The following is a 14,527-nucleotide window of genomic DNA, read 5'->3' as shown; positions in this document are numbered from 1 at the left end:
TGCTGCGTCTGACAGTCTGTGGTCAGCATTCAGGAGTACGGTGTCAAGAGTTTGCCCCAGCAGCAGCCTGTGCTGGCTGGTCTAGCTCATCATCCTAACTGGATGCTCAGCAGATGGGGCACGTTGACGTGGAGCCATTCCTGTCATTCTCAAAGATATTTTGAAGGCGGCAGTATAAACTGTTTTATCTAGTCTTGATGTGTAAATAAAATAGTGGTAGAGAAGCTCCCAGGTATGCAGCAGGGAATTGGTCATGTCAGTTTAGTCTTTTTTTTTTTTTCTTTTTTTTCTTTTTTTTCCTCCATTGGCTTTTTGGGAAGGTTTCTGTGTTCACACTTGAGAACACAGAAGAGTGACTACCACAAAAATATAGATACATATTTTCAGACTTTTTGTCAGTGCTTGGGAATGCCCTCAGCTATACTGTGTATCAGTTTATAGTCAAAGTGACAGCGGTTTGTGGTAGCAGGTCAGAATTCAGACATGTGCTGAGTCTGTAGACCAGATATGGCTGGGTTTTGTTTTTTCACTTGCGCAGAGTGCATAGTGGCATTTAGAGCTAAGAAGGCAGACTGTGTTTAGTGAAAGAACTGGAGAATGACAGGGCACAGAAGGAGGCGGCTGTATGGAGCGTGGTATGTTTTGATACCACTGATGTTTTCAGCCATCCTAGAGGTGCAGATTGACACTTCAAAACCAGCACAATTATAGAGAAGCCCTTTGAATGCCCTGTAGTAGCCTTGTAGCTTAAACCATTGTGTTCTTTCTACTGTTCTTTTCATGTTGAGGGAGATACGTATGTGGAAGAAGGATCTGTGGGATCACTGGACTTCCTGAAAACGTTTTGCAACTTCTTAAAAAACTATGAACAAACAAGCAAGCAAAAGCAAACATTTCAGAAGATAGTTGTTTCTGCTACACAGCAGAAAGCTTTCATTTCCAAAGACCAGGGAGTATAAAACAGGAGTTAAGTCTCTCTGCCATTTTAACGTGAAAGAAGCTTGTCACATGGTCAGAAACATTGGATCCTAATTATTGGCCAGTAACATGAAGAGCTCTGAACTGGGCCTGAACCTGAAAGAACTGGCTTTGGTGATAAGAGACAGGAATGCTGCCTTTCACGTGAATTGCTTGTTCCACATCATGTGTCTCAAGGCTGTTCAGTAACCAGACTACTGATCGCTCTTCATTTAAATAAATCATCTAAAGGTGGAAGATTTTGCTTTCTGTTAGAAATCCTTTGGAGATACCCAGAGCTTTCCTTACTGCTTAGCCTTGCCTTTGCTTTCAGTAAAGCTGAAGAAGGACTGTAAGGAGATAAAGTTGCCTACAGGTTGGCTAGCTTACAGCTGTGATAGAAGTCAATTTAGCTTAGTCTTAATTTGCACCACTATATACTGGCCATTGTTTTAACATGATGTTTTTAGATGAAGTGCAGGGAACCAGAAGAATTGTCTTCTAGATTCTCCATGGCTGTGCAGAAACCGTTGGCCAACTTGAAGGGGAGAGCGGTAGTAATCTCTACCTTCAGAATATATACCATTTGGGGTTTAAAATTTAAAGCCCCCTTAAAAGAAGTGGAATATGAACTTAGATGTGGCGAGAGTTTAGGGAGGATGTGTTTCATCATGTGTGTAATGTCTCTGGTTTTAGTTCCTGTTCCATATCCAGCCTGACAGCTATTCTGTAAATATTTCCTTTGCTGATACTAGTGTAAATGCTATATAATCTCTTTACTTGGGAATGGTGAGGCTGAATTTCTTGACATTTAAGTGCTGAAATGCAGTTTTTACTAACTCCTTTTTGGGCTGAGGCTACAAGAAAACAGTGGGAACATTAACTTCTGCATACGACTTCCTTCCTGGCAAGCAGTCTAAGGTATTTCTAGTTGAAATACTGAAAAGTTGCTAGTTAGTCTAAACAGCAGATTTGTTTGTGGCTTGCTGTTGATGGAAGGAGGAACTGTTTTTGGCATTTGAATTGTTTCCCACTGGCATTGTCTGGAGAAATAATTTGTCAGTATCTTGGTTTCTTTTTTGTAATGTAGACTATAAGCTTGTGGATAAGTACACAGTGGGTAAGTGTGAAGAGAAATACATTTTTCCAGTACAGGAGTGAGGGAAACGAGCAGCTGTGTGCACAGGAGAACTTGGATTTAAAGAACAGAGCAAATTAAGAGCTTTATTTTTTTTTTTTGTAGGGGAAGTAGTAATTTATGCAGCAGTAAGGGGAAAGAAAACCCCAACAAGTACCATAAAGGCTAATGCTTTAGTTGTGTTAATAAGAAGTTAACTGGAGAACAGGACAATCAAACTTGTGATGACTTTACCTCTGTGACAAAGAAGTTCTTTGTCTAGAAATTGTTATTTTTGAAACATCTATGAAGCTCAAATGTGTGTGTATATATATGTTTAAAAAAAATATAATGGAAGTCACTTAAAGTGGAGTCTGATCCATTCCACTGATCCTTGAACTTAAGTCCCTAAAAGCTTTCTTATATTGATGCTGACACTGGAGTAACGTTTTGGCAATATGCTTGATTTTCTTGGTTTTCTTTTTTTTTTTTTTCTGACTCTGTAGATAAAAGTACTTGATCTCATAGTGAAAACTACTGATCTTCACTTAGGATTTGTGCTACCTATAGGTTTGTTCCGGTAAAGCATTTACTTAATTTCAAATTTATGAGTTTATGTATTGGATTATACTAAACCTGTGTTTGCATGTGTGGTTTTTAAATAAGGGTGCTAGGGTTTGTATTGATGGAGAAGATATAGAGTAAATGAGGATGTTAAATTTAAAATACTAGCTGTCACCACCCTGCTCCCCCCAGCACACACACTTCCCATGGCTCTGTGTTGCTTTTCTGGTTTGTGGACAGTATGTGCTTGTAGCATCTTTCTGTGAGACAAATTGCTCCAGCTTGAGACTGTAATAAATTCTTTTGCTCTTAATGCCTGTTGGCTTTCCATGTAAACATGCCTTAAGTGAATGGGACCTTTTAAAATCACTTCTGAGAACAAGACTTGTATTTTTGAAGCTGTGTAAGTACTTCTGAAGAATCATTCATTGCTCTTTTATTGAGAGACCTTACTGCTTGTAAGAAGGTGTTATGTTGATATGGGGTTTAGGAGCTATTTAATGAGCTAGGTGGTACAGAAGAGTACTCGGTCAGTGCTAAATCTGTCTCTTCTGTGCCTGTTAAAATTTTTATTTTTGGTGTGGGGAGCAGCAAAGTTTCTGTGGTGGAAGAGCTGGCTGTGGCAGGTGGGAATGTTGGTTGGAAGGGACTTCTGGGGCTTATCTATCCAGGTTCCTGCTCAAAGCAGGATTTCAAGTAACACTTGTTTGCCAGCTGTGGCTTTGTTTACTGAGTCTTGAAAACCTCACCTGAGTACAGCACCAAACCACCTTGCAGATGCTTTTTCTAATGTCCAATTTGAACGTCCCAAGCTGTTACTTGTGATACTGGGAAGAGTTTGCCTCCTTTGTTTTTTGTAATGTGCCTTCAGCTTCAGTTGCTAGTAGATTATCCCTAGGCTGCCTCGTTGTCAGACTAAGCGAACTCAGCTCCATCACCTGCTTCTCAAACATCATCCTCAAGGCTCCAGGCCATTTTGGTGACTCCATCCAGGTTCTCAAATTCCTCTTCAGCCTGGGGGGTGTGAAATAGGACACAGTACTTGAGCTACAGTCTCACCAGCATTGAGTTCCCTTTGATTGCAGTCCTCTTGGCTTTCCCTATTTGCAAGCAGACTCTTGGCTCATATTCAAGTTGGCAACCAGTTTGATCTCCAGATCTATCTCAGTAAGGCTGTTCAACTAGTCTGTTCCTAGGCTCCACTGAAGCACCCCAGGACCAGAACTTTGCACTTCACGAGGTTCCTGTTGGCTTATTCCTCGAGTTTATCAAGGTTCATCTGAGTTGAACCTCTATTTGGAGAGTCAATTACTCTTCCTTGTTTAGTATCATCCACAAATTTTCTGAGGATTCATTCTGTCTTATCACCCAGGTTGTTGATGAAGGTACTGTATATTGGCCCCAGTATCAGCCTTTGTGGTGCTTCTTACCCACTACCAGTTGGATGCTGGGCTGTTGATTACTACCCTTTAAGCTCAGCAGTCCAGCCTGTTGTCATTCAGTCAAACAGGCCATTTCTCCAACCCATGCCTTTTCAGCTTACTAATGAGTCTCCTGTGGGAAACTGGATCAGTCCTAATCGCTAAAAGCTGGACTGTGATTTCATATATTTCTGGTAGATATATCAAGCAAATATTGGAAGTGTTAGTAACCAAAGCTAGCTTTATGTCAGTAAACTCATACAGGTAAAATGGAGTTTCACATGTACTTCAATCTTCCAAGGATGACGCAGTTTTCATTGGGGGAGTTCCGGTGTTGTGAAATGTGGTTTCAGTAAGATAAAATGTGATGTTCAGAACCTCCGTAGAGAGTCCTTTTTCCTTTATTTAACAGAAAAAGGTGAATTTTTAATAGATAGATAAAGCTTATATGCCTAGAATGTACATATTAATCATTTAAAAGTAATTGGGGTCGCTAAGTAATTTTGTTTCAAGTACATTTTACTGCAAAGTCTTAGCAGCTTCACTTTTAGAATATTACATCTAAATCCTTTTGTTTCAAAACACTGGAATAAGCACTGTTGAGTAGTCATTTCTAGTGGCTAAACAGTGCCTAATGCTATGAGCCTTGCATTGTTTTACAGACTTGTAAAACCTTTTCCCAAAACAGCTTAAGTTATTTTTCTGGTTTTTAGTAGTGTGCGTTTACTTTAGTTTTTCATGTTATGGCACTATAAAACTATATATATACACACATATATATCTATACTTTTATTGCATATATACACATATATATATATAGTTTTATTGCTCAACATTCAGTTAGTCCAATCCAAACCTGAAAATGAAAGAATAACCATAATTTCCTCTTTCAGTCAACATGCAGAGGAGTCAGGAACTTAATGCTAAATCTGTTTCTGGAATGGTTTGTAAACCTGCAGTCTCCATTTCAGTTTTGAAACACAAAGTCAGTTTTCCACCATTTTAAGTGGCCAAAATTGGAGGAGCCAATAGTTATTTTGATCCAAATCATGCATCTGCCTGACTGGATACAGCATTTTCACATAGCTTGCAAGCCAGAGCTCAGTAGCAAGGATCTGTGATCATACTGAATTTCCAGATGTTTTAAGGAATTAGACATTGGACAACTTTGTCATGTGAAAGAAAACACTGCCTTGGTATTATGGAGGTGAAGCTTGAAAGTGAGACTTATGGCTACAAAGCTAGAATGTGATCAAAAGAGAAACTGAACTATTTTATGTTATTTTCTTTTTCAAAGTCAAGTCACCTGATTCCTGAACATCTGGGGTTCAATAATGGGTTTAAAAGCCAGAGAGGCTTTTTTTTTCCACTTGAAAACCATGGCAGTTCTAGATCAGTATGTGGCCATTTCTACTAGAAAAGCTTTTTGGGCCAGGGGGCATGGTAATAACTTTTCATGTCATACACACTAATTTCATGTACTTATCTTCAGAATAACAGAAGCTGAGATGAGTAACAGCAGCAAGAAGTAACCAGTACCCTGCAGCTCACGCACTGGGTTTATCCAGTAGGTGTTTTAGGCACAGGTTTTGTTTAGGTCTCTTCTTTTGATTGTGATACTTTAAGAATAAAACTCGTTTCATCTAATTGTTTTAGACCTCTTATGAATGAGCAAAGAGCTGAACAAATACACATTTTGTATCCCGGAGGCAGATTGGTGAAAATAAAGATTTGCAGTCATAGCTCAGGCAGAAGTAGGAAGTATTGGTGCAAATCATTAGGAACAAAGTTTCTTCTGCTTTTGTTTGTGAAATAAATTGAAATTTGACATTGCCTTTGAGATTTTTTTTATGAGATAACACTTTGAAAAGCTGTGTAGTGACAGTGTGAGTTCAGTGCTTAGAAGTTGATACAGAGCATGGGATGTCAGCCAGCACTCTCTGATTGGAAATTGCATTATGGGATTTCTTTCGTTGTTAATTTCTGATGCTTACATGGAAAAATAAATCTTCCCGGTGGTATGAGACAATGAAATAAAGTGAATGGGCATAGATCACAACAGGTAGGTCTTGCACTTAACTGTCTGATTAGCAAGGCTAATTTTTAATGTAATAACATCAGAAAGTTTATAGCCTTGTGCAGCATGCATTCAGAAAATCTGTCTGTGGCAGAGCCAAGGCTTTTTGTTTTGTTTTATTTTTTTCTTCCCTCCCCTCTGTAATTTAGATTCACAACATCTTGGCCCAGTGTTGGTTTTAAATAAACATGGTGATTAAGGCTTTTTGTTTAAGAGAAACAAAGGCAAATGTGAATTAATCCTGGAACTCTACTGGTACTGAACAATCCCTTTGAATTTTATATCATTCTTTTGTCTCTTCATGTGGTAAGAGAGAGGTGTAGGTATGACATATCCTCCTTTTCTTCTTGCAGACTGTCTTACATTTCTCATGTGGATTACTGGCTTTTGTTAAAAATGTTTTTTGAGATGTGTTCCTGTGTGAACACATGAAAAGAACACCCACTATGTTTTGGTTATGATGAGCATCACTACTTGTTTCACTAACTTTGATGTTATCTTAGATTTCCATGTTTCAAAAGCAGCATTACATAGGTCAGTCTTCTAAAAGGTACTTACGTAGAAAAAATATACAGACATAAACCCAACAAAAACGCCCTGCTGTAGCGTAAGTATACTGAAATGATAACGTTAGAAATTTCCTCTTTTTTCCCCACCCCTCTGGATAAGCAGTAAAACATCATGAGATAGGTCTTGTTTGAACGGAAACTGGTGGGCAAGTGTAAGGGCTTGCTCTGTATTTGTTGTCAAATAAAGCCAAGTAGTTGGACCAGACAAAGCGCTTACTATTTTGTTTTGTAGGGTTTTTTTTTAATAATCATACAACTTCTGGGTATTTTTTGGTGACGTCAGGGTTTTGGAAACTTGGTTAAAACTTGCATGTTGAATTGGTGTTATTTAACAGACAACGTAATGGGTGATACGTTAGACATACATCTAACTGTTTCAAACAAGAGTGTTAGACATCTTGTGTATTGGACATCTGGGTTGGCTTTGTCTGCTGCTTCCTGCCTGCTGTACCTCATTACAGATTTGTCTGTAGCTTTTCATGTTGGAATTTTTTTTTTTGTTCTGTGTTTTTGGCATGGAAACAGGAAAGGCTGGAGCTTCCTGCCCATATAAAGAATAAAACCCAGTAAACTAGCTGGGACAGATTCTGCCTGCCTTCCCTGAATACCATCTTTAAAAGGAAGGAAACAGCATAAGAGTGTTTTGGGTATTGAAATAGGATTGACTTCATAGTAGAGCTATTTTCTGGAAGAAATATGTAGCAGAGACAGGGCACCTTTATTGTTTTACTACATGAAGTCCTTGAGATACAGATCCGAAAAGTACTTTCGTGTGACCTCGTTAACTGTTGTGTTCCATCATCAACTATGTAGAAGCTTCTCTAATGAATTAATACAGCTGTATTCCTGATTACACTAAGCTTTGGCAAACTGCATTTTTTTACACGTTCAGGGCTGTGGAGCTGTATATTGTATTTTCTTTAAATACACTACCTCTGTTTCAGAAAACACCCGGAATTTTCATTCTTCTTCCATTCTGTGAATTCGAGTCTGATTTTTAGCTTATTTGTCAATTCTGTTATAATCTGCACTTCAGTTCAGTGTCTCTAGTTAGTCACAGATGACGTGGCTTGACTTGTAGGTAGATTGAGTTGTAACAGCTCCACATTAACAGTATTGAAGAATATGTGTGCCTTAAAACATGTAGAACTGAAGTTACCTCTACGATGAAGTGGAGAATTGGATTGTTTAGGGTTGTTCTTCTTTGCTTCTCTTTGCACTGGAAAGAAAAATTGTACCTTTCTAATAACAACTTCAATGTAAAGAATGTAGCTGTGTGTAGGTTGAGCCTCTTTTAATATGCAGACTAACTTTTTGTTTTCTCTTCCCTCCAGCTGGTAAGCCTGCTGCTGATTGGAATTGCAGCATGGGGAATCGGCTTCGGCCTCATCTCTAGTTTCAGAGTTGTTGGAGTGGCAATTGCAGTAGGAATTTTCCTCTTCCTTATTGCCTTGGTCGGATTGATTGGTGCGGTGAAACATCATCAAGTATTGCTATTCTTTGTATCCTTCTGATGCATTACATGGATTGCAGCTTGGTTCAAGCCATGTAAACAACCTGCTCTGTCTGCTGAGACTAATGTGGAAGGTGCTTCAGAAAGAGAACAGAAATTCACAATCTTATTTTGGTCAAGTGCAGTCTAAATTAAACTTCCTTCCTGTTCAACTTTATTCCAGCTTCCTTTTTTTGTCCCTTGTTTGTGTTCTGAAGACAGAAGTATTCACATCTCCCCTTTCCAAAATTAAAATGTTTTCATTTCAAAAATTAAAATATTTTAATTTTTTGAGAGCTTTTTATGGTAGGTCACTGTGTCACAGATACCTCTTTCTGTGTGCTCAACGCTACACCAAGCTAGAGTATGTGAACTATTAGTGTTTAAAGGTAGAGAAAGGTGATGCTTCCAGGTAGCGAGCTGGTTGTAGCTGGCAGAGGAATGCATCGTGGGTAATGCAGGCTGTCAAGAAGCACTTTCTTTTCATACCTAGTCTTTTAATTATGAACCCAGACTAGAAATGAGTACAGGCCTTCTCAGTGTGCTTTGCTGCCCCTTTATGCTTACTGATGCTGTGTAAGCAGTTTGTGGTGCTGCCTTGCATAACAAAATTGGTAAGTTTGGTGAGAAAAGAGATTCATGAGCGGAAATTCTTATTTTTCTGGTTCTGGTCTGTGAGTAAGTAGTGACCTCCACTTTACCAACAGTTTAACTGCCTGAGGTAAGTATCTGCATCAGAACAAAGGAGCCAAATTGTGAAGACAGTGGCCGACTTTCAAAATGTGATCTTTGGTATCAAAGTTTGTTCTTGATGTTTTATACTGTTTTCTGATGCATTAGTCCAAAAGTGTGTGAGGCTCTGTTCCAAAAGCAACTCTCACTTTTTTTTTTTAATCTAGACTGAAGTTACCTTTTGTAATTAATGACAAGACTGTGTTATTGAAGAAAAAAAATTCTGAATATGCAATACCCAGAAAAGTATTTTCTTTAGTACTTTATGTAAGTGAAGTATCTTGGAATGAGAACATGAGTCCCTAAAGCTGGAGAAATTGGCTATAGATTTTTCTCTCTCAAAGCTCCTTTTATTAACTTCTCTGCTCACGTTGTCATGCTAGGCAAGAAACACCTAACGCAGAAATACTAGCTATGTACAGTAGTAGCCAAAAAGTGATAATATATGGTGATTGAGTTCTGGGAACATTATTTGGGTCATCTTTTCCGCATCCACAGTCAGAATTTACTTCTATAGTTACTTTGTTTTAAAGGACCTATTGTTATCCAATGAAATAAGGAATACCGTTACGCATATGTGTTATAGAAGTAAAATTAGCTTGAGAGTGTATCCTTAACTACTATTTCCAGTACATGATTATTCTTTTGCTAGTCTTTATTGTCCAGTTTTCTGTCTCCTGTGCCTGTTTGGCACTAAACAAGGAACAGCAGGTAAGAAAAGTTTCTTGACTTCTCAGTTAATTTATAGCATACTACTATAAATATGTATGTACACATGTTTATATATGTATACACACATATAGTCTGCCACAAAATGGGAAGAGTATATTTTAAGAAAATCAGCATTATCCTTTTAAATAAGGACTAGCCCTTGGGCAGTGCTTGGCTGTGGTAGCTAGTAAGGCATACATCTGGGTTCTAAAACTACTTTCAGCTGTCTTTTTTTTAATTGTTTTGTTTTTAAGCTTCCTATGTAGATTTATGGTCACAAGTTTAGCAGCAGGATATCTTGACTATATCATGTGTTCAGCAACTCCAGATAAGCTGATGAAATCTACAATAATCATAATGTAAACATGATAAAGCCACTGAATTGTTCGTGTGTAACTGAAAAGGTCATGACTACATTAGGAACAGAGGTGACCCTTAAGTGTGAAACTAAAACCAGCTTCTGTGGAGTATGGAGACTAATTCTTACTGTGTAAGAAGCAGGCAAGGGTACAGTGACTAAATAATCAGCTTCCTACATGTAAGCACACTTGTTGTTTAAAGTCTGAGTGGTCACTGTTAGATTAGCTGCATGTCCCATTACTAGTGCTGTTACTGGGTTTAGGAAAAAGAAAGGAAGAAAATTATAACCACGAATGTGCTGCTGCTAGGTGCTGCCATTTCATTAGCTACACATGTTGTTTGAACATTCAAGTCATTCTTTAATACATTATCCTGCTAGACTTCAGGATCTGAAGGTTTTACTTGGCTTGGTATATTGGTTTCCAATGAAACACAAAACAGTTCAGTTAATATAATATTTATTTGCTTATGCCTTCTAGAGTCAACTTCTAGAGGTGGGATGGAATAACACTAACAGTGCGAGAACAGATATTGAGAGAAATCTGAATTGTTGTGGATTCAGAGTTTTTGATCTGAATGAAACCTGCTCCTCTGTAAGTTCTTCAAGCATGAAAAAACTTAAAACTTCATTGTGTTTGTTCAAATATGTACAATTGTTTTCATAGTTGCAGAAAGCAGAGTTTTTTGAGAAATGTGTAAGGTAGTTGTTACAATGATACTAAGCTCTTTAGTTAACTTGTTGGAAACATAATCACAGAGCACCCTGCAAAGGTTGTACACCATTGTCATTTATATACTTGCTTTTTTGGTGTCTTTTAAAACTGCTAGAGTTTTGTCCGTGGCTGACAATCTTTTATAGAGCTAACTAGATGCTTTCAATCAATGAAGTATCATCAGAAAATGGAGTGCAATTCACTGTTTGTATCTGCTACAGGATTGTTTTAGAAGTCGCCAGTGTCAACCATGTGCACCCATAATAGAAGAATATTCTGGAATGGTGCTGAGATTTGTTGGAGGCATAGGACTCTTCTTCAGTTTCACAGAGGTGAGTAAGGAGGAGGTTAGAAAATTGACTGCTTTTTTCCCATTTTTAAGACTTAAAAGTTTTGTGAAACAATTTATTTTAGGGCGTTTATTACAGGAACTCTCAGTACTATCTCAGGAGTCAAATAATTACTTGGGTCAAATTTTTCCAGGCTATCAGCTTGCTTAAATCTACCAAAAGGAGGGCTTGTCTTTATTCAACACTGGGAGTTCTTGCAGCTTTATGTTATTTGGACTACAAACTGCAACTAGATACCACATTAAAATGTGGTGATGTAAAGTTTAAGTTTTGCAGAAAATTAGCTATTTAGGTTTACCCTTCTCCAAAAGTAATAAAGACAGTGCTGTTGCTTTACTTTGTTCCCCTGTTCTTCCCGCCTCTCCCCACCTGCGCACGCACACACAGTCTTTGGGGTTATTTGGTTTGGGGAATTTTTTTCATGATGAGTGAACTGTATTTTAAATATCAGGTTAAAAAGGTCTTTGACTCTTAGCTTTAGTATCCAGATGATACATACACTTGCTTTATTGATCGGTGAATAAAAATCCTCAGAGCAGGTCTTTCATAACCCCACAGTAAAGCATGTGAAAATACTCCTCCTGCTGCTTAGTGCAGTTTTCAGAAGGTTTGTAGATAGTGCAGCAACAAGAGAGATACAGCAACTTAAACAGAATCGCTCTGACATCTGCCCTCAGTTTCTCTACTAAAAATGTGAAGCTGCTAGGAGAGGGAGGAAGGTGGTTGGGGGGAGCGACAGGATTTGAAAATGTACCAGAAAAATAGCCTTATAGTTAAGTGGTAACTGTAAAGTGAAACAATTTAGAGGATTTGTTTATCATTACACTAAAACCAGGTTTATGAGTGTTTATCATTTGGGGAGGGGGAGGAATGATTTAATGCTAGACATGCCTATGAAGAATATTTTGCATTGCATTGTGGACACAATTTTGGCTTTTTTGTTTTGTTGTTCTTTCTGTTGCTAGGTATGAATTCTTTCTGAGAAGGTGCATTCTTTTTTCTGATTAGGAAAGCTGGTGCGTGGTTGTGCATTTTTAGCAGTAGTAAAATATCCTAAACTTGTGTACTGGAAATTCATTGTCAGGATTTTATGTTTAAAACACATTTTGTAAAACTGATGGAAGATAGGGTGGAGACCCTCTGCTAAATAATATCTTTGGGTTTTGTTTTCAGATCCTGGGAGTCTGGCTGACGTATAGATACAGGAACCAAAAGGATCCCCGTGCAAACCCTAGTGCATTTCTTTGATAAGTTTATAAAGGACTGAATCTTCTCTCTGCACCCTCTACTTCAAAATACTGATTCTCCATAGTTTGGTATTTCTCCAATAATAGGGATTCTACATGTACCCAAAAGAAAACTTTAATTTCCATAAGAAATTTGTAGTTTTCATATTTAATTTCCCACTATTTTTCTTCTAAGAATCTCTACGTTGAAGTAGACTGGTGCATTGAGTAGCTGGGCAAAGACAGACTGCTGCTCTGAGCTAGACTTCGGTAGTTGATGTGGTGAACTCTATACAGTGAGTTTTATAGCTCTACTGGCTTCTCCAAAAAAACCCAAAAGTATTTTCTACTGTATTCATTGATTACAAAAATTCACATGATTTCGCATTAAAATGATAAAAATATATGGTGGGTGGTTGGACCGTATGATTTGATTAGGCTTTAGGATGAACTCTAGTCAACTTTTTTGTCTTAATAATGGTCTCCCACTTTCGTGTTAAGGTAAAAATAGAAGCTAAAGATGTTATTTTCTGTAGTGCACATAAGTGTATGTTAATGACTACTGTAGTCTTCACCCCTCCCTTTCCCTGTTTGTTTTGGCTTTCTGGTAGCTTTAGAATTTTGTTGAGAATAAAAATTATTCTTTACTTTTTAATGGGTATCTTCACTATGAGAACAATGAATGAAGAAAACCAGGAGAATGTAATCTGCAGCTGATTAACTTGAAACTTTTTTTTTCTTTGACAAGTGAATGAAGTTTGGTATTTGCACAATATCAGAATCAATAGTGGTCTGTCATCTTTAATGTAAGAAACTCGATGTCTGGAAAGTTGTTGTACAGCTATTTTTTCAGATGATGTAAAATTATTGTAATAACTCAGCAGTGTATATTCCTCTGTCATCCAGCTAACAGTCTTGATTTCATGAGAGATTGAATGGTGTGTAAAAAAGGAAGAAAGAAAAGTAAAAAACAACAAAAAAAAGATGGTTTCCCGTAGTTTGTTTTTTAAAAAAAAAAAAAAATTAAAAGTTAGAACAGTACATTATCCACGTAGTAGGTGTTGTCTGAGCTGAAGGAAAGCATCGTCCCTCTTCCAGCCTGTAATAAGTGATGCATCAGCTGGAACATCAGACATTTAAGTACCTGAGGTGCGTAATGTTCCATTTGTTTCTAGTCACACTGAATTGCAGACCTGCACTGCACCTTTCCTTCATTCAGTTGCTGCTTCTGGTGTGGTAGGCAGCTGCTGTAGCCTGAAAGATGGCTCTGCAGGAAGAAAAGGGGAAGAGTATTAAGGCCATCTGTTAAGGAATACGGCATCTGAGTGAGATGGAAAGGAAGACAGACAGATACTCTGTGAGGGCAGACAGAAGTGGGTTTTCATATGGTCTCCCTAGTCTCCCTCTACTAGGGACATGCCTCCTTGCTCCTGTGGAGGAGAGGCAAAAAGAAGCTGAAATACATGCCCATCAGAACACTTTGAGGCTTTCATGTGCCCAGTGCTCGTAAAGAAGGAATTGTCTCGAGGGAAGAGTTGAGCCTGAACTCAGAGGGATGTCAAGAACTTGCTGAAGACTGCATCTCTTCAGGTGTAGCCGATTCTTCGACGTCTGCTGTCAGCGCCATCTCCTGGTGTTTGGCCTGTGAATTACTGCTTCGTATGTCAAGAAGTATTGGTGTCTGTTTCAAGCATGTACTTGTACATTCAGTGTAAGAGACCACTCATGTACTGAAAGACCTTAAGAGCCTTCAGACTACTACTGAAGTATAATGTAAATGTATGCAGCTTTTTTTTTTTCTTTCCCAAGTTCTGTCCTGTTTAAGCAGCTAACCAGCCATTCTCAATACGTGTCAAGAGGACAGTGATTATCTTGCAGCTGGCTGTCTTTAGCAACAGTTAATTTTCCTAGTCTAGACAGGCTCCGTATTTTGTACATTACTGTAATAAATTAAAGGAGGTGTCTTATGGAGAGGGTGTATGAAGCTTAAAATAATACCAGACTGCTGCTTCAATTTTTACTTTATTCCTAATTGGTTTTAATACTTAGTTTTGGGTGGGTCTGGTTTCATAAATATGGTAGGTGATATTGGAGTGTAAATGTGCATCACTGAGAAAATACTGAAAATGTTACCACTTCAGAAACTCTTATGTCTCATAACGTGAATTTGTTTTAGTAGTCAAAAGACAGATCAGTGGCTCGTATGGTTTGATTAAAGTTTTTCTATCATGTTAATAA

The 14,527-nt window shown here is 38.1% G+C and overlaps 1 protein-coding gene across 1 annotated transcript in view; it reads left to right on the top strand.

Moving 5' to 3' along the window:
* The window catches only part of TSPAN13 (tetraspanin 13), a 19,139-nt gene extending 4,612 nt beyond the window's left edge, over window positions 1-14,527 (top strand). The window contains exons 2-6 of the mRNA XM_052801024.1: window positions 8,040-8,207; window positions 9,560-9,640; window positions 10,480-10,593; window positions 10,935-11,045; window positions 12,237-14,527. Of these exons, the coding sequence (XP_052656984.1) occupies window positions 8,040-8,207; window positions 9,560-9,640; window positions 10,480-10,593; window positions 10,935-11,045; window positions 12,237-12,311 (549 nt within the window). The 3' untranslated portion in view covers window positions 12,312-14,527. The remainder of the gene's footprint in view (window positions 1-8,039; window positions 8,208-9,559; window positions 9,641-10,479; window positions 10,594-10,934; window positions 11,046-12,236) is intronic.

Source organism: Harpia harpyja, chromosome 1 (genome assembly GCF_026419915.1).
Source record: "Harpia harpyja isolate bHarHar1 chromosome 1, bHarHar1 primary haplotype, whole genome shotgun sequence".
NCBI lineage: Eukaryota > Metazoa > Chordata > Aves > Accipitriformes > Accipitridae > Harpia > Harpia harpyja.
The sequence above is the reverse complement of the archived record's forward strand: the minus strand, read 5'-3'. Positions and strand labels throughout refer to the sequence as shown.